Consider the following 25,946-nt stretch of genomic DNA (forward strand, 5'->3'; position numbering starts at 1 on the left):
CTTCCTCTTCCTCCTCCTCCTCCTCCTCCTCCTCCTCTGAGACTTGGTTTCATTGGGTAGCCCTGGTGTTTTGGAACTCACTCTGCAGATTATGCTGGCCTTGATTTCACAGAGACCCTCCAGCATCTGCCCACTGAGTGCTGGGATTACAGGTGAGCACCACTACTGACGGACCTGGCTTTCTTCTTCTTTTTTCTTTTTTTTTTGGGGGGGGGAGGGCGGTTGTTTTCAAGACAGGGTTTCTCTTGGCTGTTTTGGAACTTACTCTGTAGATTAAGCTGGCTTCAAACTCACAGATGTAACACCTGCCTCTCTCTCCAGAGTTGTGGGGTTAAACGCCACACTGCTCAGCGCTGACTTCTTTTTGTCATTCCAGTAGCTTTGACTACTGGATAGCTAGCTCCTCAGTAAGGGGGAGTGCCCTGGAGAGCGCCTCTCCTATCTAGGCCACATTTGCCTCTGTTTCAAGATTTCTACAGTCTTTCTGTTGTTTCTTTCACAATCAGTAAAATTATTTTAAAAAAAAACAACAACAACACTCTGTGGAGATGGTTCAGTGAGTAAAGCGTTTGCTGCACAAGCATGAGGACCTGAGTTCAAATCCCCAGCACCCCCCCCCCCCCCGCCCCCCGTAAAAGCCATGTGACATGTCTATAAGCTGGTAGGGGCAGAGAGACAGATCCCCCTGAACTCCAACTGCAACAGTGAGCTCCAGGTTCAGTGAGAAGGCCTGTTTCAAAAGATAAGGCGGAGGGCAATGGAGGATGGCCCCTGACCTTGACCTCTGCCCCGCCGCCGCCTGCGCATGCATAGGCAAGCATGCTCCCACACATGTGCATGCACAAGCACACACCGCACAGGTAAATAATGAGTATTTAAATCAATTAATTAAAACATTCCTATTCCTTCCACGTAACTGTAGGAGAAATTAGATCTCAATATAAATTTGGAGGCTAAGCTTGAGTCAAAGAAGAAAAAGGGAAGCCTTAGAAAGATAAATTTCAATCTATATGCCATGGAAAGAACGGTAGATTCGTAAGGCTGAAATTTGGGAGTGAATCTGTTTTCTGGGTGACCTTGAACGGGCCTTTGCTCAAAGTCAGTTTTCTATTTTGGAAAATGCATCTGGCTGTTGAAGGAACACAGGATCCAGCAGGGCGCCTGGCCTGGAAAAAGGCGCCGTAAGTGGTGGGTGAATTCTGTCTAATCAGGCCCAATTCTAAACCCGCATCTGCAAGCTTTGTGGAGGGTGCATCATTCACGGCCACCCGAGGTTATGGAAGTAGCAATGAAAGTTGTTGAAAAAGAGCCATAAGCTAAAACAAAATCCTGAGGTCCTGCAGCATTAAGGTCTGAGATTTCCTCCCCGCCCCAATCTTCAACCCAGGCCAGAGCGCCCGCGCCCGCGCCCGCGCGCTGGGAGACAGGCGCATCAAAGCACGCAGGAAGTGGTGCGTTGTCCTGGCAACCCTGGACCGAGCCTTGCAGGCCGTGGTAGGCAGGCGCCTTTGCTTTCGCTTTGCATGCATCCTGGCGTTCCGCAGTTCCGCTGCCAGTTAGTGCGTTGATCTGGGCCATATCCTCCATGGAGTCCACCAAGGGTAGATAAAGTACTCTCTCGATTCCCTAGGGAAGTAGCTGTAGGACTCAGGGGCGGATAGGAGACCCTGGGGCGGGGCCGGGCAAGTATACTTTGGAGCCCTGAGTCGGGGGAGGGGGAGGGGACTTGGCATCCAAACCCATAAACACCGCTAGGAGGACTAATGAGATTTAGGGTCCCCTTGCTCTGCCTCTTGACTTTCAATGACTTATGGGGTATGTTGGTTTGGGTTTGTTTGTTTTTGTTTTTGATTTTGTTTTTTTCGAGACAGGGTTTCTCTGTGTAGCCTTGGCTGTCCTGTACTTACTTTGTAGAACAGGCTGGCCTTGAACTCACAGCGATCCTCCTGCCTCTGCCTCCCGAGTGCTGGGATTAAAGGTGCGCATTACCACGCCCACCTGCGTTTGTTGCTTTTGAATGAAAGCCTTTCTAACAAGCACCTTTTGTTTCCGGCTGCTTTTGACGTTTAAAATCACCTTGTTCACAGGTAAGGACACCAGTACCGGAAATGGCAAACCCGGATGCCAACTTCCCTCTATCTCAGGAGCAGCCTGTGAACCGGAGAAGGTTCCAGAGGAAAGCGACTTGGGCATGACCAAGGTGGAAAGGAGCTACAGTTGAGTTCTAAGAAATCAAAAAAGACTGGGTGGGCGGATAAGGGTTATTGGACACACGGTTTTATGGTATTTTCGTTTTTTAAGATTAAGCATCACTGCTACCAATCCTCCCGCGCCTCCCCCCTCCCCCCAATGTAATTCTCCTGCTTCAGTCTCCCAAGTGCTGGGGTCACAGGCCTCTGCCATAGCAGGCGTGGCTCATAGTTTTAGAGTTTAGCGTTTCTCCTCACGGTGCTGTTGCTTTGGCCCTCTGGTGGCGTATCATAGTAGCATCATGTGTCAGACCCAAGCATCTCCCTCTTAGTCAAGAAGGTGTGGTCACGCTCTTCCTCTCAGAGGCATCCTCCAATGACCCAAGACCTCCTCCTTGAAATTTTTAAAAAGATCACCTCCATTTTATATGTATGTTTTGCCTGCATGTTTGTATGTGTGTGAACTGCGTTTGTGCCTGGTGCCCACAGAATTTAGGGTGTTGGATCCCCTGAAATTGGCATGCTGATTGTGAGCCACCACGTGGGTGCTGGGAATAGAAATCCAACCTTCTGCAAGAGCAGCAAGTGTTTTAACTCTCTCCGCCTCCGTGACCTTTTAAAACAAGTCCCACCATCTTCCAACAGTGTGACTGTTTAAAGACTGGGAACTAAGTCTCTAAAATATGGTTTTTTTTAAATTTTTGTTTGTTTGTTTGTTTGTTTGGAGAGCATTGCAGAGCCAAGCGACATCAGCCAGTTAGGGGCCATACACAAAGAGCTCACGTCTACAGTCAAGATTTGGTTAGGCAGAGAAAGAGGAGCTAAGCTGGTGACCACACACCTGCAATGCGGGCCCTCGTGAGGATCTATCCAGGCAAGGTCACCCACACTTTTGTAGCAACTTTGAGACCAGTCCAGGCTAACACCAGACCCTGTCTCAACAAGACAAAGCAGAGATTCAAATATACTGTCGACTGGAACCCCTACCAGCCGGGAAGTTTTTGCAAATGAGTAAAGGGAGCCAGAGGCTTGAGCTGCCTGGTGCTTTGCTTAGTAAACACTGAGGCTAGGCTTTGACCTGACTCAGCTCGCCTCTAGAGTCTGTTCGCATCCTTTTTTTTTTCTTGCTCAGATATTAGTAGATATGTGGTAATGTTTATTGGAAGGAGCACTTAGGGTGGAGTTTATGAGCCCTCTAAGTAGGTTTAAATTAAATAAGGCTAGTGCTCTTACTTCATAATTGGCTCTTACAGTGGAGCCAGAAGGATGTAAACACACTTCTCTTGAGGGCATAGAGTCTAGAGGCCTGTGAATCAGGGTGAAGCCAGGCGCGGGCTGTCGTGATTGTACGGCAGCAGCCAGTGTGCTGCAAAAGGGGCTGGAGAGGTCTCGTCTTGTCCCCAGTGTCCAAGGTCCCAGGTCTTCATGTTTGACTGCGCTTCATAGTGGGGGGTCAATGTGGGGGGCAGTATCCCTGTCCTCAGCTGTAACGGGGCCGGAAGGAACTGAGGAGCTCCCACCATTAACTGTCCAACATGGCTAGGATAGCAAAGAGAAAAGCGTGCTGGGATCCCAGATTTCCTCCCTGGCCCCTTTCCTTCTTCCTTCCCAGTCTAAATAGCAGAGGAGGACCATGAATTCCTGTCCTCCCGCCGCCCCTCCCGAGTGCTGGGATTGCAGGTGTGCACCACCACATCTGGTCCTCCCGCCGCCCCTCCCGAGTGCTGGGATTGCAGGTGTGCACCATGTTTGTTCCTGTGCAGTGCTGGGGCTGAACCCAGAGCATCACGTGTGTTAGGCAAGTGCTCTGACAACTCAGCTAGATTTCCAATTGCTGGGAACCTACCTCGGAGCTTCAGAATTTTCTGTTTCTCTGATCTGGTTTGGGGTAAGGAGGAAGCCACTTCAAGGGTGAGCTAGCGGGGATCCATGCTTTGTAATTGAGGGTTCTACCCTCAATATGTCCTTTCCGGAGACACTTAGATGGTTCAGTTTATTTAATTAGTTTATTTTTATTTATTATGTATACAGTGCACGTTAGATCACATTATAGATGGTTGTGAGCCACCATGTGGTTGCTGGGAGTTGCACTCAGAACCTCTGGAAGAGCAGTCAGTGCTTTTAGCCACTGAGCCATCTCTCCAGGCTCCAGAAGGTTCAGTTTAATAGGGAGTGCAGACCTGGGGAGTGGAAGGGCCCCCGCGAGCTAACTCCTGGTACAGTGTGTGGGTGTGTGCCTTCTTCTGGCAGGGAGGGCCCATTCCTTACTCCCCCGGTTGATACACCTAAATAGTAATTTACCCTAGATCTTTAGCTTGCTTGTTGAGCAGAGAAAGCAGGGATAGGGAACTAAGATTTTTTTCTTTAAATTAAAAACACTCTATATTAAGCCAAGATGGCTTGCTGTATTATTTTTCTCCCTGCTAGACAGAGGGTTTGCGTTAGCCGTGGAGATGAGTGAGAACACACTTCTGTTATGCAAGGTGCTGTTCCTTCCCAATGACATGGAAATCTTCTTGAGTTTCACAGATGGCATTAAAAAAAAACACAGACTTTCTTCCAAATTCCCTGCCCACTCCCAGGAATTCCTTTGTGGTCTCCAGAATCTTCCTTTGATCTCAAAAAAAGTTTATTAAAAATTAATATGGCAGGGCAGTGGTGGTGCATGCCTTTAATCCCAGCACTTGGGAGGCAGAGGCAAGCAGATCTCTGAGTCCAAGGCCAGTCTGGTCTGCATGGCGAGTTTCAGGACAGCCAGGGCTACACAGTGAGACCCTGTCTTGAAAAACAAACAAGAATTTACTGTGTATATGTGTGGGGATATGTACACGTGCATGCAGTCAACCATGGAGGCCTGCAGAGGGCGCTGGATCTATTGGTGCTGGCTCAGGTAGTTCTGAGCCACCTGAAGAGGGTGTTGGGAAAAATGGAACTCTGGTCTTGTGTAAGAGCAGCAAGGGCACCAGGTGGTGGTGGCGCACGCCTTTAATCCCAGCACTTGGGAGACAGAGGCAGGTGGATCTCTGTGAGTTTGAGGCCAACCTGGTCTACAGAGGGAGTTCCAGGACAGCCAGAGCTGTTACACAGAGAAACCCTGTCTTGGGGAGGTGGGGGGGGGTGGGGGGGGTAGGGAGGGGGAGAGTAGTAAGGGCTCTTAATGGATGGGGTATTTCTCCAGCCCCCTCTTCACTTTTATTTTCATTTTTATTTTTATTTTGGTTTTTTGAGACAGGGTCTCTCTGTGTTAGCCTTGGCTGTCCTGGACTCACTTTGGAGACCAGGCTGGCCTTGAACTCACAGCGAACCGCCTGCCTCTGCCTCCCAAGTACTGGGATTAAAGGCGGGCACCACCACGCCCAGCATCCCCACTTTATTTTACTCATGCATTCATTCATTTACTTATTATTTATAGATAGTGTTTTCTTATCCTACAGGATCATGGCTTCCTTGACATTTATTGCATCAAATCAGCAGGTTTCCTGATGAGTGGCAGCCTTCTGGAGGTGCATATGGACCTTGAGCTTTATTATGTAGTCATCACCACAGCCTTTGAGCTGGGCAGCAAAAGGTGGCCGGAGCTGGGGGCTGGGCATGGGGAAGTAATTAACTCCCCCAGAGCACTGTCAGCATCAGTATGGGAAGGCATTCTTCTTCCGCCTGGGCAGGAGGAGGCATCTTGAGGCCACATTTAACATTCCCCCCCCCCCCCATCCATGTTTGAGACAGGATACTCCTAGGGAGGTCCCGTAGTCAGCTTGACATGGGGACTGTGACATTTAGCTAAGAGATGACTCTGCCCACCTTTGCATCGGACAAGCTTTCCCATCCCAGAAGTCCTGGGTCACTGTTTTGAGTGTTGCTATTGTAAAAACTTACTAGGGAAGCTAGGAAGGATGCTCTTAGGTGTAATTCTGTGCTCACTGGCCAGGGTGATGTAATACTTTTAAAATCTTCCCGAAACCCAACACAGACAAAATACTTGTGAAGGGGCAAGACCCTCTGTTGGGGGTTGGTCTGGTGCTATGCATTCAGTTGTTAATTACTGGCCTCCAAGATCTGCTTACAGCTCAGATGAGTACGTTCTCACGTATATCAGTGAGGCTGTGTGAACTCTGCTCGCCAATATTCTCCGACTAGCTAAAGTTGCCAGCAGCCTATAGCTGGACAGAAGAGAAGTAGGTAGAGCTTGGCTCCCAGGGTTTGGCATCTGAGAGGGAACATGAGGAGTGGGGGAGGGGAGGGGAAGCAGAGGATGTAGCAGGAGGGAAAGTGGAGAGGAAGGAAGTTGCCAGGGGCTGTGTGGACCATGAGCACATGGACATGAGGGAGGGGGCTTGATAGAGCAGAAGCAGCACAAGAAGGAAAAATTATGGTAAGTAATATTGGGGTACAGGGCTGGGAAGTCGCAAAATAACTTAGAGGGTTGACTTCTGCCCAGCCCTAGTGCTTTAAGGCTTATTATAGTCTACAAAGGTCTCTGTGTTTTCTATTGGGGAACTAAGTGGTCTGAAGTGGGATTGAAACCCCAAATGGATGTTTACAAGCAAAGGAGGGTGTAGTGAACTCCCCCAAATAAACAGCCCTCTGAAACTATCCTTTGAGTCAACCACTTCTGTGTGTGTGTGTCCTCCACAGCATACATGGGAGGTCAGAGGACAACTTTCAGAGGTTGATTCTTTCAGGGTCTCTCTTGTTTCTATGTATTCCAGACTAATTTGGCCTGTGAGCGTACGGATAGTTCACCTGTCCCTACCTTCCATCTTACTGAAGGAGTCCTAGAATTGCAAAGCCACTACGCCTGTCTTTGAAATATATAACTATAGAATTATTATTACTGTGTACACTTGTGTGTGCATGATATGTGTGCAGGTGCATGGGAGTCACATGACAACTTTGTGGCATCAGATCTCTCCTTCTGAGTTCCAGCGATGGCACTCAAGTCACTAGGCTTACATGACGTGTGCTCATCCCCTGCTGAGCCACCTTGCAGTTGCGTTTCTGAAGTTAGGTACTGAGAGAAGTGCTATAGTTGTCATGTTTCTCCTGCGTGAGCACTGAAGCATGCCAAATGCCTCCCTGTCTTGGAAGAATATTCCAGAGACAGATGAAAAGATTGTGTTTCATTGCACTGGCGTCTCTATTAGGTAGAGAATGTAGACATCAGTGACTGAGTTGGGAAATGACTTAGTAGCCAGATTTTTAAAAACATAAATAAGGTGTAAGAGTACATTAACCAAGCCGGGCAATGGTGGCGCAGGCCTTTAATCCCAGCATTCAGGAGGCAGAGGCAGGTGGATCTCAGAGGCCAGCCTGGTCTACAGAGTGAGTTCCAGAACAGCCAGAGCTACACAGAGAAAACTAAAAAAAAAAAAAAAAAAAAAAAAAAAAAAGAAAGAAAGAAAGAAAGAAAAAGGAAAAAAGAAAAAAGAATACTGTTTCTTCTTCTTCTTCTTCTTCTTCTTCTTCTTCTTCTTCTTCTTCTTCTTCTTCTTCTTCTTTTATTTTGTTTTTTCAAGACAAAGTTTCTCTGTGTATCCTTGGATTTCCTGGAACTTATCTGTGGACCAGGCTGGCCTTGAACTCAGAGATTTACCTACCTTTGCCTCCAGGGTGTTGAGATTAAAGGCATGTGCCATCAACACCCAGCCACAATTATTCTTTGTAGGTGCACAGACCACAGTATGATTAAAACCTATATCTAAGTCTATTAGGGATAAAGTAAAAAATTCAGGCCATCTGGACTGGAGAGATGGTTTAGTCAAGAGAATGTGTTGCTCTTGCAGAGGACCTGAATTAGATTCCTAGCACCCACACGGGGTGACCCATGGGTAACCACCTGTAAGGCTAGTTCCAGGGGATCTAGTGCCCCCTTCTGGCCTTCTCAAGAACTTGCATCCACATCGTGCATGTACATGCACTCTGCCCCCCCCATTCCCCCCCCCCCCCCCCGCCTCCCGCAAATACATAATAAAATAAACTGTAAAAGAATTCCAGGCCATGAAGCATCGTGCCTTTAGTTGACAGCCTTTGTTCTTTGTGGTGCATAAGACAATGTTGTTAAAATCGACAGTGTCTTATACTCAGTGAAATGTAATATTTGTATTTAAGAATCCATATTTCTAATTACTGGTTCAGTTGAATGCCATAGGTTTTGATGTGTAGGGCCTAAGGCCAGTGAGCGTTTATGTGATTTCCATTATGATTTCTTTTTGATGAATTATTCAGCAATGTGGTTTGAGCTCCTATGATTATGTGTGTGTGTGTGGCTTGGGGCTGTCTTTATTACTCATTTCTAATTGTGTTGTCTTGAGGTCTGAGTGGAGTCTATATGCCTGCCTGCCTTCCTTCTTTCCTTCCTTCCTTCCTTCCTTCCTTTCTTTCTCTTTGGCTCCTTTGTGGCCTAGTATAAAGATGGTTCCTTCTCTGGCTCCCGGAGACTGTCCTGCCCTTCTCACAGCTCTGTCCCTTTCCTGTCCCTTTCACTGGCCTTTACTTTACATTATCTCAGCTGTTTATATCTCTGGAAACGGTTTGGCCTCACTGTAAGGTAAGGATGCCCCGGGTTCTGGCTCCCAAGGCTCCGGGAGTCTGCAATGGTCACAGGCTGCAGTCCTGTGCCACACACCAGAAAACCCGAGAATGGAGGGGAGGATTTTGAAGGCAGGAAGTAGCTCATCCGACCTTTGAAGTTTGTAATCTTGTGGAGGAAGTGATCCTTCCCTCTCCTACCCTCCCCTGCTCTCCCTGCCCTCCCTCCCTTTCCATTTCCTCCTCCGCCTTTCCCTCCTCCTTCTCTCTTTTCCTTCTTCTCCAGTTTTTCTGTACCTCCCCTCCCCCTCTCCCTCCCTCCCTCCCTCCCTCCCTCCCTCCCTCCCTCCCTCCCTCCTTACCTCCCTCCCCTTCCTTCCTGGGTACCACTGTGCTGCCCAGGCTAATCTCTTCTTCCCTCGGCTTCTGCCCAGGTAGATCTATGGGTGTGTGCTACTGCGGCTACCACATGAAGAGTTAGGTGGTGGGTGAACACCGGAGTGGGGAGAGAGGGTTCGCTTGGTATGTCAATCAAAGAGACGATGAAGGAGTGTGAGCTGCAGTCCTGTAGTCTGCCAATGGCAGGAAATGGTGGAGGGCCAGTGCGCAGCGCGGTCCTGTGCAGATAGACTAGTGCCGAGTCTAAGAATGGATTCTACCCGCAGAGACGCTTATTTTGTATAATTATCTTATCACAAGTGATTCCATTGTGCCCCTTGAGCCTCTGTGCTCTGTGAAGTTATTCACAAAGAAATGTAGTGTCCACTCATCTGGCCTTTAAAAAAAAAAAGTAAGGATGGGTTTGGGTGGGTGGAGAGGCGTCTCAGCCGGTAAGAGCACTTGCTGCTCTTGCAGAGAACTGGAGTTCCGTTCCCAGCACCCACAGCAGGTGGCTCACAACTATCTGTAGCTCTAGCTCCAGGTGGGTATGATGCCCTCTCCAGACTCCATGAGCACCTGCCTGCATGTGGGGCACATACAGACATGCATGTGCGCACACAAACACATAATTTACAATAATAAAAATAAGTAGTTTTAAAAAAAGATTTATTTATTTATCATATATACACAGTGTTTTGCCTGCACATACACCAGAAGAGGGCACCAGATCTCATTATAGACAGTTGTGAGCCACCATATGGTTTTGGGAATTGAACCCAGGACCATTGGAAGAGCAGGCAGCACTCCTAACCTCTGAGCCATCTCTCCAGCCCCTAAAAATAACTCTTAAAAAAAGTAATTGAACAGGGCACACACATGTAAAATGGTAAAGAACAGATTGATTTTTACAAAATATATATCATACAGCAAAATAAAAAAGAATGGTTCATCTCTCCATATGACAGCCACAGACTTAAAGGACTCTTTTGTCATTAAGAGTGGCTGGGAGGGTTAGAATTTTCCTCCCTCCCTTCCTCCCTCCCTTCCTTCCTTCCTTCCTTCCTTCCTTGTGAGTGCCCTATTTGCACATACACCTGCATGCCAGAAGAGGGCACCAGATCTCATTATAGATGGCTGTGAGCCACCGTGTGGCTGCTGGGAATTGAACTCGGGACCTCTGGAAGAGCAGACAGTGCTCTTAACCGTTGCGCCATCTCTCCAGCCCTCTATTTTCCTACTTATTCTTTTCCTCCTCCTCCTCCTCCTTTTGATACAACGGGTGACCTTGAATGCTTTATGTAGTAACCTTGAACTTGCAATTTTCCTGCCCCTACCTCCCAAGTGCTGGGATCACAGGCAAGGGCCACCATGCCTGCTTTATGCAGTGGCCGGAAATATGGAGCCCAGGGCCTCCTGCACACCAGGCAAGCATGCTACCAACTGAGCCCATCGAATTCTTTACGTTTATTCACTCAAATACTTCTGGAGTTCTGAGTCACACCAGGCACTCTTCTAGAGGCTGGTGGTGGCAAAGGTACGTCTGTGAATGGTGGCAAAGTTACGTCTGTGAATGAGTGGTTCGACAGTGGAAGGTGACGTGTGGACGTGTGAAGACGGCACTTTTTCAGATCATGGTCACCAGCTGGGTTCATTCATCCTGTCGTGAGCAAACACAGTGCACAGTGACACCTAGCTGCTTCAGAGCGCTCCTCCACGCAGTTCCGAGCAGGTGTAGAGGCACAGCAGTCCGGCGTAGTGGCTGGGATCGCAGACCCTGGCACCACAAGTATTGTTGTCAAACTTGGGTCTAGATGCTTGTTTTCTTCCTGAACCTAGGCCTGTGCATAGGAGCACTTACGAGAGCCAGATAGGAGAATGTGTGTAAGGGACTAGCACAGTCTCCAGGACACAGTAAATGCTAAATGTTAGTATTTATCGTGAGAGAGTGTGTGTGTGTGTGTGTGTGTCTAGAGGCATGATTGTGCCACGGTGCCCATGTGGAAGGTATAGGCAGCTCTCTCTTGCCACATTGTGAGATCTGGGGATCGAACTCATGTTGTCAGGCTTGGCAGCAAGCCTCTTTACCCACTGAGCCATCTCACCAGTTCCCTGCCTCCCCTGCTTTTAAAATGTAGGAAGTGAGACAGACCAGCAGGTATCCCAGAATATACTTAAATGGTGATGTCTGGCCGGGTGTGGTAGAGCACACCTTTAATCCCAGCCCTTGGGAGGCAGAGGCAGGTGGATCACTGTGAGTTTGAGGCTAGCCTGGTCTACAAAGCAAGTCCAGGACAGTCAAGGCTACACAGACAAACCAAAAAAAAAAAAAAAAAAAAAAAAAGAAAGAAAAAAAAAAAGAAAAAAAAAAGGAATAAAGTGATATCTGTGTTGCAGATGCCAAGAACAGTGATGTTATAGAACCTGAGAATTCCTTGGCCAACAAGATGTCCTCTCATCAGGACAAATCATCTTCTGATGGCACAGGTCCGAGAGTCATTGAGCCCGTAGGCCTCCTCAAGGTGTTGACTCCCTCTCCTTCTGAGTAAGTGTGTGTGTGTGGTGTCTGGGGGGGAGGAGTTGACACTTTTGGGGTGAACTGTTGAATAAGAAGCTATAGTCTGGAATATTAGAGCTAGGCTACACAGGTTCAAATCCTAGGTCTCCCACTGATGACCAGTGTGAATTCAAGCAAATTTCATCATTTCTCTGGGCCTTCATTTTTTAAAAAAATATTTAGTATTTATTTATTTACTGGCTGCCCTTCTAGAGGACCTGACCTTGGTTTCCAGGACCCACACAGCGGCCCACAACCCCCTGTAACTCCAGTTCCAGGGGATTTGATGCCCTTTTCTGGCTTCCATGGACTCTGCATGCACATGATACCATCACACTGTAGGCAAAACACACACACACACACACACACACACACACACACACACACATACACGCGTGCGCAAGTGCGCGCGCGCGCGCGCACACACACGCACGCACGCACACACACACACACATACACGCACGCGCGCGCACACACACACACACACACGAATAAATCTTTAAAATACACATAACAATACAACAAAGGCATTTTATCCCTTTAAAAGTGCACACCGAAGTGGCATTAAGTACATTCCTGGCATCTTAAAAGCCACCACCACCGCCTATTTTCAAAACAATGCATCGCCCCAAACACAACTGCTGTGTCCATTGAGCACCGTTCTTCCCACTTCGGCGCTTGGAAACCTCTCACCTACTCTCTGCCCTCTTATTAATGGAGTCATAGTGATTTGCCCTTTTACGTTCTGGCTAACTTTTACTTCCAATAATTGTTTCGAGGCTCACCCATATTGCAGCATGCTGCGGGGCCCCGCTCCTTTGTCAGCCTGTTATAGTCCTCTGTGCAGGTGTATGCTGAACTTCACTTGTCCACCTTCCTGCTGGCACGTACTTGGATTGATTACTTTTCTATAGCTCACATCCATATACAAGCGTCTGCCTGAGCTCCTTGGTTTCTTTTCTTTTGGGCCTACACCTAGGAGTAGAATTGCTGGGCCATGTAGCAATTCTGGGCTTCACTTTCTGAGGAACTAGTACCATTGCTGTTTTTTTTTTTGTTTGTTTGTTTGTTTTAGTTGTTTAAATATGTATCTATTTAAATACTATTGGCGCGTCTTGTGCCAGTGCCTGTGGAGGCCAGAAGAGGGCATCAGATGGAGTTACAGGTGGTTGTGAGTTACTCTGTGGGTGATGGAAATTGAAATTGAACCAAGGTTCTAACAAAAAAAAAAAAAAAAAAAAAAAAGAAAAGAAAAAGAAAAAGGAAAAAAGAATGAAAAATCCCAAGCTGGGCAGTGGTGGTGCACGCCTTTAATCCCAGCACTTGGAAGGCAGAGGCAGGCGGATTGCTGTGAGTTCGAGGCCAGCCTGGTCTACAAAGTGAGTCTAGGACAGTCAGGGCTACACAGAGAAACCCTGTCTCGAAAAACCAGAACAAACCAAAACAAACCAAAAAAACAAAAACAAAAACAAAAACAAAAAAAAAAAGAAAGAAAGATTGAACCGAGGTTCTCTGTAAGAATGTCAAGCGCTCCTAACCGATTAGCTATCTCTCCAGCCTGTTTTTAAGAATTTCATTTTATGAGCCTGGTGGTAGTGGCCCACACCTTTAATACCAGCACTCTGGAACCAGAGGCATGCAGACTTCTGTGAGTTCGAGGCCAGCCTGGTCTACAGAGTGAGTTCTAGGACAGCCAAGGCTACACAGAAGAACCCTGTCTCAAAAACAAAAACAAAAACAAAACAAAGCAAGCAACAAACAAACAAAAGAATTCATCCATCCATCCATCCATCTATTCATCTATCTATCGTGTGCCTGGAGGCCAGAGGACACCTGACAGGAGTTGGGTCTCTCCTTCTGCCACACGGGCTGTCCAGGCTCAAACTCAGGTTCTGTTGCCCTGCAGCAAACACCTTTACCTGACAGTTTCAAAGCATGCATCTTCTGAACAAGTCTGAATACCTTCAGGCTGTGAGTCCGTAAACCACACTCAGGGATTTTATAGAGAAGTGAGGTCAGGCCTGTTGCCGAGGACTCCTGTACCGATAGTGTCAGATCAAAGTCTGATTGGCAGTCTGAGCACAGAGATGATTCTAACCCTGCCAACTTGCCTTCCAGCATCACTGTGGGACGCAGTCAGAAGTCCTCCTCCTCCTCCTCGATGTCCTCTTCTTCCTCTGCACAGACTCATCACTCCTCTAAAGTTTCACTGCCTGGAATCCAGAAGGAAAATTATCCTGAGGAGATTAGCCTGCTTAAGTCACAGACAAGTAAGTCAGCCCCAGGCCTTCCTCCTCCAGCCTCTGTGCCCAGGACTTTTTCAGATATCTGCCATGTTGAGGGCCAAATCATGGAAGACCTCCCCAGTGCCAGGCATTTGGCATGTTTCTCCTCTGGTCCCCATGATGGCTTTGTGGGAGGTATAGTCATATGGTTTTCAAAAATGAAACGCTTCCATGTAAGAGCCATCCTAAAGCAATACAGAACTGTATAGAATATAAACCCCTCTTATTCAATATTCTCCAACAATATTTCAACCCATAGCTGAGAAGAGATGAGCTTTGAAATGTGTAGGGGGCCTGTGTATGTATGTATATACACATACACATCTACAGACATACATACGAAAGCAGTCATATGTTGTATAGTGCAGGTTTGAACAACAGTGGCCTGCATATATGACAGTGGTTCCACCAAAATATGATGCGCCCGAAAGCTTCCTATTGCTTAGTGACGTCACAGCTTTCCTAACATCATCACACGCACGTGACTTGTGTCTGTGGTGATACTGTTGGCCAGTTATAAAAAAGCATAACACATACATCGTATCTGATAATGATAAATATTTAGCACAGAACACTATACCATCATCATAAAGTGTACTTTCTCTCCTTACTACAAGCAAGTTAAGGGGGCTGGGCAAGGCAGCTGAGCAGGCAAAGGCCCTTGCAGCTAAGGCTGACCACCTGAGTTCTGATGGCCAGGACACACATGGTGGACGGAAAGAATGGACTCCCGGAAGCTGTCCTCTGGCTCCCACTATAGTGACGCAACACATATGCATGCGCACAGGTGTGCACAAAATCTGAACTTATCTACAGTATGTGTTTGGCTATGGTGCTTCCTCGCACATTGTGCTTAGGACATCATTGGTGTCATCCAGAAACCACACGGAGTGAGGGACTGTACTAATTGCTTTTACACACCTGTGAAGAAGCAAAACTCAACAGCTCACACTGTGTCTACAGTCAGGAGGCATATATATATATATATATATATATATATATATATATATATATATATATATATATATGGACATAGAGAGAGAGAGGCAGAGAGACACACACTGAGAGGAGACAGAGAAGATGCAGGGAGAGAGAGAGAGAGAGAGAGAGAGAGAGAGAGAGAGAGAGAGAGAGAGAGAGAGAGAGAGATATGCCGGGTAGTGGTGGTGCACACTTTTAATCTCAGCACTTGTGAGGCAGAGGCAGGTGGATCTTTGAGTTCAAGGCCAGGCTGGTCTACAAAGTTAGTCCAGGGCAGCCAAGGCTATACAGAGAAACCCTGTCTCAAACAAACAAACAAAACAAAACAAAAAAGACAGACAGACAGACAGACACACACACACGCTTGGGTGGGGTGGGGCTATGGCAGATGCTCAGCTTGCTTCTCCTTTTCTTCTTTTTTTAAATAATTTTATTTTTATGTTATGCATGTATGTCTGTGTGAGGCTGTCAGAGCCCCTATAATAGGAGTTACAGACAGTTGTGAGCTGTCGGTCATGCGGGTGCTGGGAATTGAACCCAGGTCCTCTGGGAGAGCAGTCAGTGCTCTTAACTGCTGAGCCACCTCTCCAGCCCTTGTTTCTTCTTTTCATCCAACCCAGGATTCAGTGCATACCCCAGCCTTCCTGTCTCAGCTAACCCAATCTAGAAGCTTTCACAGGTGTGCTCAGAGATGTGTCTCCTGGGTGACTTGAGAGGCCATCAGCTGACACCAGTCACCACCACACTGACTTCTGTGTAGGTCTGCCTAAGCACACTGTGGCTTTCAAAGAATGAAACAGCGTAACCGACACATTTCTCAAGCCGTCAAGTGACACACAGTGTCACTGAGCTGTGGTTTCAAAGTATTTTCCCTCTGTGACTGCATAGGTCACAGACTATTTCTGTAACACTGCTTTCGGTCTATGAGGTTGTTTGCTTAGTACTATTTCATTTCCTAAAAGACTCACTGCTTTATGCATATGAGTGTTTGTTTGCATGTAAGTATGCGCACCTGGTCTGTGTCTGGGGCCAATGGAAGCCAGAAGGGGGCATCAGATCCCTGGGAACTGAAGGTACAGGTGGTTGTGGGCCATCACGTGGGTGCTGGGAACTGATCCAGGGTCCTCTGCAGGAGCGGCCAGTGCTCTTAACTGCTGAGCCATCTCTCCAGCCCAAGCCCCACTATTAGTTACCATTGTGTTGCTGCCATAAAATGCCACGACCACAACCAACTTAAGGGAGAAAGGCTTATTACAGCTCACAGTTCCAGAGAGATAGAGCCTATAGTGGTGGGGGAAACATGGTGAGGAAGGCAAGGAGCTGGAAGCAGAGAGGCCACACTTCACCCATACACCGGAAGCAGTGGGGGTGGGGTGGGGTGGGTGGAGAACAGGAAAGAGGGCAAAGCTACAGCCCCCCCAGGAAAGGACTTTCTTCATCAAGGTGGCCCCTCCTAAAGTCTCCATAACCTTCTCAAACAGCGCCACCTGCTGGAACCAAGTGTTCAGACACATGAGCCTAAGAGGGACATTTCACATTCACCCCAAGACAGTGGCTGATAGAGACCATTTTACAGAGAAGGAAACCAAGTCATGGAGAGACTCGGTCCTCCACACACACAGTCAGGGAAATGGAGCATGGGGAACAGAGCACCCCCAGGCTTCCCACCCAGCTTTTGCTCTTTGCTAGTCACCCTGGGACTTCTCCAACAGCTCTAGAGCTTTGGGTTCTTTTTGTTGTTTAAAGTCACTGTAATTAGTTTTACAAGGACAGCTTCAAAGAACGGACTAGGGGCCAGAAGGGCTGGTAACTAGCCTGGGGCAACACAGTGATTTCTCTTGATTGGTGGCTGTGTGTCCACAGGTCACTGTGATGCACACACGTAGGACTAACACCATGCTGCACCCACATAGGGTGTTATGGCTGGGCTACTTAAGCACTCTCTCTCTCTCCACAGTCATCAAAGGGAAGGCTGATCACAGGCACTCGTAGGCTGTTATGACCCTTCCCAGCCTCCGTAGCATGTGTGAGCATGAAACTTGCTTTAGTTTTGAAGAGGAGGGAAAATAGAAACATCCAAGCAGCTTCTTGAGTAACTTTCCTCCCACTCCTCTTCCTTCTGTGCCTGGCTTCTCAGAGTCTGATGCTGCCCCGATGTAAGAGCAAGGGCGCATGTGCACTGAGAAGGGTTATGCGATTTAGCTGAGTGTGGTGGTGTGTGCCTGTAATCTCAGCACTTGGGAGACTGAAACAGAGGATTAAGAGATCAAGGCTGGGGGCTGGAAAGGTGGCTCTGTGGGCAAACTGCTTGCCACATAAGCATGGGATCTGAGTTTACATCCTAGCACCCATGTCAAAACGTTGGGCACGAGAGCATGTGCCTGTAATCCCAGCAGCAAGTCAGAGGTAAGAAAATCTTAGCCAAGTCAAGTCAAATGGGTGATCTCTTGGTCCAGTGAGAGACCCGGTCTCAAAAAGTAAGATGGACAGGGCTGCTGAGATGGCTTGGCTGTTAAGAGCACTGGCAGCTCTTCTAGAGGATGCAGGTTCGATTCCCAGCACCCACACAATGGTTAACAACTTAACTCCAGTTCCAGTGGAGTCAATGCTATCCTCCAACGTCCTTTTTTAAAAAAAAAATTTTATTATTATGTATACAGTGCTCTGCCTGCATATACACCTGCAGGCCAGAAGAGGGCATCAGATCACATTATAGATGGTTGTGAGCCACCATATAGTTGCTGGGAATTGAACTCAGGACCTCTGGAGGAGCAGACAGTGCTCTTAACCGCTGAGCCATCTCTCCAGCTTCATCCTCTGATTTCATGGGCACCATCCATGCACATGGTATGCAAACAAACAAGCAGAAAAAACACACATAAAACCAAAAATAAGTATTAAAAAAAGATGAACAATTGAGGAAGACATTGATGTTGACCTCTGGTACATAAACACACACCTACATCCACATACATACATACATACATACATACATACATACGACACAGACACACAGATAAACACAGACACACACACCTCACACAAAAGAGTTCAGCTTGTACTACATAGTCAGACTATGTAAAAGCCAAAAGAATGTGAGGGCTGGAGAGATGGCTCAGTGGTCAATAGCACTGGCTGCTTTTCCAGAGGTGGCTCAAAGATCCAAGACCCTCTTCTGGCTTCTGTGGGGACTGCATATGTGGTGTACATATGTACTTGTAGGCAAACACTCATACATATTTTTTTTATCAATTTATTCATATTATGTGTATGTGTACGTGTATGTGAGAAGGCTGTAGGCCAAAAACAGTCCAGGGAGTTGTTAACATCCTGTCATCTAGCTGTCCTGAGGGCCCGGAACAGTGCTAACAGAAGGGTTTCTGATGCCTTGCAGAAGATGGGCATCGTCCCGAGTGGACATTTTATCCAAGGTTCAGCAGCAACATTCACACCTACCATGTTGGAAAGCAGTGTTTCTTCAGCGGGGTCTTCAAGGGCAACAGGAAGTCTGTGGCAGAGAGGACAGTGGACAAGACCCTCGGGAGGAAGAAATACGGTAATGTGTCTCACTCCCTCAAGGATGGAAAAAAGAAAACAAGCCTCGAGCTGCCCTTCTGTGGACCCTGCTTTCTCTGGCTGGGGACAGGTCTGCAGGGTCACCCTGTTGCCCATATACAGCCAGGAAGACGGAAAGGCAGTTTGCAGGTGACAGGTTTGGATGAAGGGCTCCAAATGCATTCTAATCCACACTTTAGTCTTTCCCTAGCGCTCACAAAATGCTAATGTGACATTCACATCGCCAGAGGAGTCCTTTCAGATCCTTATTCATAGAAGGCTCGTTGGGGTGTTTTCAGTTAGATGCCCCCTGTCATGTACATGTAAAGTGAGCCTTAGCATGAAGTATATAGTGTTATTTTTCATTTAATTAAAGGCAACTAAGGTGAAAATATTATAGATACACCATATCTAAATCCGTGTATCACCTTAGTTTGTAACTTGGTAAGTTCTCTGTTCCAACTCACCAGAATAGACATTTCAAAAGGTCCTAAGAGGAAAAAAAAAATCCTAAGAGCTTGCTGAGTGCCAGAGGACCACTTATGGCATTTTCTTACAGAAACACCCATGCAGGAGGAGGCAGCCAAGGCCTCAGTGAGGAATAAGGTTTTTGTGGAAGCTGAGCAAAGAGAAATAAGTAGCAACATCTCTTGTAAAACTCATGTCAAGGACAGATGAATTTTCACACCGAGGCTTTGGGGAAGCTGCAAGCATGGCCACTGCCGCGGGATCCTCGCAGGAGTGCTGTGCCTTGCCTGGATCCTAAACTTCCCACTCATCAAGAGAAAACGCAGGGCTGCCGGGATGGATCAGGGGTTAAGAGCACTGGCTGCTTTTGCAGAGGACCTGTTCCTGCTTTCAGTACCACATGGTGGCTCACAACATTCTGTAATTCCAGTTCCAGGGGATCTGATGTCCTCTTCTGGCCTCCACAGCCACCAGGCACACATGTAGTGCACATACACACATGTAGGCAAAATACTTATATACATATAATTTTAAAAATTAAGAGAAGGAATGAGGAAAAAGACCCAGAATGTACACAATTCGCTTTTTCCCCTCAAATATTTTACTCCTTATATTATTTAGAGTTGAAGCCAGAATGTTATATACATGAACCACCATAATGAACAGAACTAATGAGTTTAAGTAGCAAATTCCTTTTTCTAATCAAAATTTACTTTAATTTTTTTTTTTTTTTGAGACAGGGTTTCTCTGTGTAGTCTTGCTGTGGCTGTCTTGAAACTCACTTTGCAGACCAGGCTGGCCTCGAACTCACAGAGATACACTTGCCTCTCCCGCCCGAGTGCCAAGATTAAAGGCGTGCGCCACCATGCCCAGCCTCTTAAGTAGCAAATTCAATAGTTTATATAATCACTTCTCTGTTTTTAGTGTTAAAAAGATAAACAATGTAATAAAAGGATGCTCAATTGATAGAGAGCATGCCCAGCATGTACGAGGCCCTGGTTCCATCCCCTGCAGCACACAAGCCAGGCGTGGCAGCCCATGCCATCATCCCAGCAGATGGGAGATGTCATCAGGAGGGGCAGACTTTAAAGGTCATCCTCAGCTACGTCATGAGTTCGAGGGCAACCTGGAGTACATGAAGCCCTGTCCCAAAACAAACACAGAGTTCCAACCCGAACTTCAGATCAGCTCACAGCGTAATCCTCATCAGAGAAGCTGCTTCTCCCAGTGGACAAGAATTGACACACACACACCTGGACAGTGTGCAGAGAGCGAGAGACTTCGGAGTGCTCAGGCATAAATGAGACATCTCTACCACACTCCTTTCTTCAAGGCTCAGCGATACATGCGGGAGACGGAGCAGAAAAATCCTGAGAGCCAGAGGTGGTGAATGACTCCAAAACCAGCAGCATTTTTCTTTGTTTGTTTGTTTGTTTGTGTTTTGCTTTGTTTTTCGAGACAGAGTTTCTCTGTGTAGGCTTGGCTGTCCTGGACTCACTTTGTAGACCAGGCTGGCCTCGAACTCCCAGTGATCCGCCTGCCTCTGCCTCCCGAGTGCCGGGATTAAAGGCGTGGGCCACCACCGCCCGGCTCATTTTTCTTGCTATAACAGGGCAGATGTGCAGATGAACTCACAGAGACTAGACAGCATGCACATGACATGCACACACTCAAGCCAGTCAAAATCCCAGGGCAGAGGAAAGGAAGTGCGCACAAGCCTCATCCTTAGCCAGGAAGCTGAAACTGAGAGCTGCTGGGAGAGGGTCAGATCTCTTTTCCCAATGGAGGGACAATGGGCTTTTCAACCACACTCCAGGGCAGGCCCCACGCTCAGGAGTAGTTAGTTGACCAACGTAAATTAGATTCCATACTGTGCGTGTGTGGTGGGTAGGGACAATCTGGAAGGAGTTGGGTAAAGGGAGAACATGATTATAATATATTATCTGAGATTCTTAAAGAAGAAATACAAACATTTTAAAGAAAAATCAGGGGCTGGAGAGACAGCTCAGTGGTTAAGATCGTTGGCCGCTCTCCCATAGGACCTGAGTTTGTTCCACCCACATGGAGGCTCACAGCCTTCTGTAACTGTAGGCCCGGAGGATGTGCCACTACGCCTGGCCTGCTCTCCGTGTTTTTAAATAATCATGCTGATAACATAGTGTAGGGGAAAAAGTCCCCTGAATTTGAATTTCCTAAGATTTGGGATGACAAGACATTTATCTCACAAGAAACACGAAGATGCCTGATTTTCACTGTCCTGCTGTTGCTCACAGCAAACATAAGCTTCTGCCTTATGTGTGATGTTTTTAAAAAATATTTCCCACAGATATTGATCCCAGAAACGGAATCCCCAAGTTAACCCCAGGTGATAATCCATACATGTTCCCAGAACACAGTAAAGAGTTCTTCAAGGCAGGAGCCACTCTGCCGCCGGTCAACTTCTCACTGTAAGTGTGTGCGCATCCCACAGGAAGTCTACTAACCACGAAGGAATTGTCTCTCTGCTGCATGTGAACTAGCATTATTTCATTAATTTATTATTTATTTTACTTCTGCATTTTGATGGATGTGTGTGTGTGTGTGTGTGTGTGTGTGTGTGTGTGTGTGTGTGTGTGTGTTATAAGCACCTATATGTGCAGGTGTGTATACTCAGGCATGTGCATGTGATGCCAGAGGGAGACATTGCTTTTCTCTATGGTTTTTTTTTGTTGTTGTTTGTTTTTTTGTTTTTTGAGACAGGGTTTCTCTGTGTAGCCTTGACAGTCCTGGATTTGCTTTGTAGACCAGGCTGGCCTCGAACCCACAGCTATCTGCTGCCTCCGCCTCCCAAGTGCTGGGATTAAAGGCGCGCGCCACCACGCCCAGCTCACATTATGTTTTTAAACTGGATCTCTCTGACCAAACCCGAAGCTTGACATTTTGGCCAGGCCGGCCGGCCAGTGAGCTCCTAGGATCTGCCTGTCTCTTCCCCTAGATCTGGGGTCACAAGCACACACCGATGTACCTGGCTGTTATGTGGGTGTTGGGTGTTTGAAACTCAGACCCTATGGCCTCCACAGCAAGTCTCATTCCTACCAAACCATTTCCCTAGTCCCTGTATAGAAATTACCGTTTAAAGGTGTGGATAGCAATAAGATATGATGGAGTGAGAGTTCCTTTAAAAGTTTGTATTTTGATAATTTGTGCCTATACACACTCGTGGAATTGAAATGATAAGAGACACAAGAAGGGCTGGGCATATAACTCACTTGCTTAGATGTGCAAGGCTTTAAGTTCAACCCCCAGTACCACAAAAAGACACCACGCTAAAAAAAAAAAGCATATATATTCTTATATGTGCAATGTTGTATATATTATATATAATATTGTATATATAATAATACTATATATATTGTGTGTGTGTGTCGCTGGGAGGGGGACTACTTGGAAGAAGGAATAGCAGCCGTGGGGAAGGTAAGAGAGGGTAATGGAGGGATAAATATGAGCCAACTCCACTTTTACACGTGTATGGAAATGTCATGAAACCTAATATATTGTACTTCTGTTTTTTCACATAAATTAAAAAAACTTATTAGTTCTTTGTGAATTTCACATCATGCACCCCAATCCTATTCGTCTCTCCCTTCCCTTGTACCTGCCCTACACCCTTGCAACCTCACCCCCAACAGAGAAAAGAAAATCTCAATGTGGAAGCTGTAGTGTGTCACAGTGTGTTTCACAGTGTACACTTTTGACCACACTTCTTTGCTTGCAAATGGTCACTGCGATGAGTTGCTGCAGGTTCAAGGCCTCTGCTTCTCTATCAATCCTGGAACCTCAATGGGACTCCTCTCTGAGATCCTGTTGTTGCCCCGTGTCAGTTCCTTGATGGGGTAGGTGTTGGGGTGGGTCAATTCAAAGCCCTGGGTCTGGGCCTGAGAGGTTATCTGAGCTGGTGAGCCCGCCAGCTCTCCTGCTTGCCATAGGTGGCATGGGAGGAGGGCATCTCCCATGGCACAGCAAACAAAGGGCAGGGCCAGCTCTCCTGCTCACATCCTCAGGGCTGGCTCATCTGCAACCCTTGCAACCATGGCCAGCTCTACCCTGCTGCCCATGAGAGGTGCCGGGCCTGTTCCTTAAAGCCTGTGAGGGACAGGGCCAATTCTCCCACTTTCTTTTTTATTTTATTTATTTATTTATTTATTTTTCTCCCACTTTCATGACCCTGTGGCCAGCTCTCCTGCTTGCCATAGGTGGCAAGCGTTGTCCGAGCCACCACACAGCGAACAAGGGCAGGGCCAGCTCTCCCATGCTCATACCCTGCGGCTGGTTCACCAGCAACCACGGTGTTTGGAGGCCTGCTCTCCCTAGTACTGCAGCTGGCTGGAGACAGGGTCAGCTTTCTTGCTCCTGTGACCCCAGGGCCAGCTCTCCCTCGAGGGGTGAGGCCAGTTCTGCAAAGCTCTCAGACATCAGCATGTCCCAGGGTGGAAGCCCAGACCATGGACGTCTGCCTGGCCTTTGGTGGTAATATCATGGACCCAGACATAGTTCCTAGTGGCAGCACAGGCCAGGATCCTACCATGGTCCCAAGTGGCATCACTGGTGACTCACATCAGGCTGTTCCTCACTGCCTTCCAGTCCCCAGTTCTGCCTCTCTTCATGGTGCCCACATCCTTCTGTTTCTCTTTCTCTTCCATCTCTGGATTGGTGGTCATCTCAGGCTAGCTCCCTGTCTGGGCCCCATGGCGCTGGGCTGGTGGTCGTCTTGGGCTTGATCCTCACCCAGGCCCGGCTGAGTGGCCTCATGTGAGTGTTGTCTGTCTCTCTTCTTGTCAGAGAGTGTTAGGCAGCTAATCCTTTAGGTGTTCACAGGTCAGAACACTGAGTGTAGCCACAGCCTCTCTCCTCTCTGCCACCTAGTGACACACATGGGACATGGCAGCCACACCTGCAAGGCCTCTAGGGCAGGTATTGATTTTTTAAAAAGCTGATAGAACCGGAAATAGCAGTTGTTCATTTGTCTGATGTCTATTACCACACGTGTGTAGACTTAGGAGCATTCACACTTTAAAGTGGAGGTAAACTTAGGACAACATGATCAAAGAGAAGAGAGTCATTCAACTAAAAGAAAAAAAAATCAGCTGTTGTATTATATTGAAACTATCTAGAAGTCATGTGGGGGGGTCAGTGATTTGCTAAAATATAATAAAAAATAAACATTATTCCCTGCACAGTTTTGATGCTTACTTTCAAGAATGGATACCAGAAGGAAGGACACGCTAGGGACATGATGGTGTGTTGCTCTCTGTGCTTTGAGAGGTCATAGCAATTTCATGTTGTCTTTACTGTTTTTTTTTTCCAGAGTGCCTTATGAGAAAAAATTCGACACATTTATCCCACTTGAGCCGCTCCCACCAATTCCCAAGTGAGTTTTCTTTCTCACCAGGTTTCCTGTGATCCTATCTCTGTGAAAATGACACACTTTTTCTCTCAGGGAGGAGCCTGTGGGAGCCCTTCTGTGTCCCAGCAGCAGGGTCAGTGACAGTCGGTGGACAGTTGGTGGTGGGGGGGAACACATAGAAGTCAAGGATCTGTGGTGTCTGACAAAGGGAGGGGGACAAATTCGATCTATGACACTGGCCACCTGCCAGATGTCGCAGTGAGCTTAGATACGCACGGGAAGGGAGTTTACTTGGAGCAAATAGACTAATACCCCGTGTCCAGAACATTAGAGTGTTCTAGAAAAGAAAACCACTTAGATAATGATTGCAACTGGGGAACTCTGTTAGAGCTGCAAAACCAAAGAGAAAGCCACTAGAACACCTGTGTTTGAGGGAAGGACGGTTCCTCCATTTCTGTACTAAAGGCAAAAGGGTGTGGGTGTGTGGAGACACATGTGCCATGTGTCAGGGAGTCGCTTCTTTCCTTCCACTGTGTGGGCTTCAAGGCTTGAACTCATGCTGTCCTACTTGGCAGCAGGAGCTATTATACACAGAGGCTTTCAGTGACCTTAATTTCATGCTTATAGAACTAAATATTTTTTTAAATTAAAAATTGCATGTGATGGTGTTTTGCCTGCATGTATGTACCATGTGTGTGCCCAGTGCCCAGAGACGCCAGAAGGAGACTTTGGATGCCCCGGAACCTATGGGTGCTGGCTACGAATCAAGTCATGGTCCTCTGCGAGAGCAGCCAGTGCTCCTAAGTACTGAGCCATCTCTCCAGCCCCGATTTCATACTTTTGCTCTGCCCCATGCATGTCTTTATTTTAGGCATTTGTTTACCTCTCTGCTCCCTCTGTTTTTGAATACAAATAGACTCATGTAAATATGGTGAGGGAGGCATGTGCTCCCAAGTCTCCACACCAGGATTCAGTGGGCGCAGCAAACCCCAGAGCTAAGTGGGAATAAAAGGCTTTTATTCTAAACTTGGCATCTCCAACACATCATTACGGTTCATTATTCCTTACAGCACATAATTAAGCTTCTCATGTCTGTACTTTCTTTTTTTAATAAAAACTATTCTAGAATATTCAAAATACTAGCAATGGCCTAATCTTACCATGCCACCCAGCTAATTTAGTCCTTATAAATTGCCTTTTGTAAAAATAATGCAAATATATCTGTATGTATAAATCATAAAATACCAAGCAGTGGGGTTTTTCCATTATGTTGTTTTACTGCATTTTATATTTATTTATTTTCGGGGTTTTTTTGAGACAGGGTTTCTCTGTGTAGTGCTGGTTGTCCTGGACTCACTTTGTAGACCAGGCTGGCCTTAAACTCAGAGACTTGCTTATCTCTGCCTCCTGAGTGCTGGGATTAATGGCACGAGACGAAAGACACAATCATGCTAAGTTTTGGGCGTTTGTTAAATGCTCTTCTAAATGATGCTGTGATACAAATAGGAGAGAAGCTGGGAGCGAGACAGTGGACAGTTGATGGAGAGAAGCCGCCCGAGGAGGATCAGACCGGCAAGCGATGGGGATATATGTAGGGTATGAGAACGTAGGATTAGGGTAGG

At 47.1% G+C, this 25,946-nt stretch overlaps 1 protein-coding gene across 2 annotated transcripts in view; it reads left to right on the top strand.

Moving 5' to 3' along the window:
• The first annotated feature begins 1,469 nt into the window (after window positions 1–1,469).
• SPATS1 (spermatogenesis associated serine rich 1) overlaps window positions 1,470–25,946 on the top strand; it is a 30,374-nt gene continuing 5,897 nt past the window's right edge. For both annotated transcript variants that reach the window (XM_084754845.1, XM_084754846.1), the window contains exons 1-7: window positions 1,470–1,601; window positions 2,088–2,216; window positions 11,493–11,640; window positions 13,771–13,922; window positions 18,313–18,474; window positions 21,268–21,388; window positions 24,286–24,348. In XM_084754845.1, coding sequence (XP_084610971.1) covers window positions 1,586–1,601; window positions 2,088–2,216; window positions 11,493–11,640; window positions 13,771–13,922; window positions 18,313–18,474; window positions 21,268–21,388; window positions 24,286–24,348 — 791 coding nt within the window. In that variant the 5' untranslated portion in view covers window positions 1,470–1,585. The remainder of the gene's footprint in view (window positions 1,602–2,087; window positions 2,217–11,492; window positions 11,641–13,770; window positions 13,923–18,312; window positions 18,475–21,267; window positions 21,389–24,285; window positions 24,349–25,946) is intronic.

This window comes from Acomys minous, assembly GCF_964271855.1.
Source record: "Acomys minous genome assembly, chromosome: 13".
Taxonomy (NCBI): domain Eukaryota; kingdom Metazoa; phylum Chordata; class Mammalia; order Rodentia; family Muridae; genus Acomys; species Acomys minous.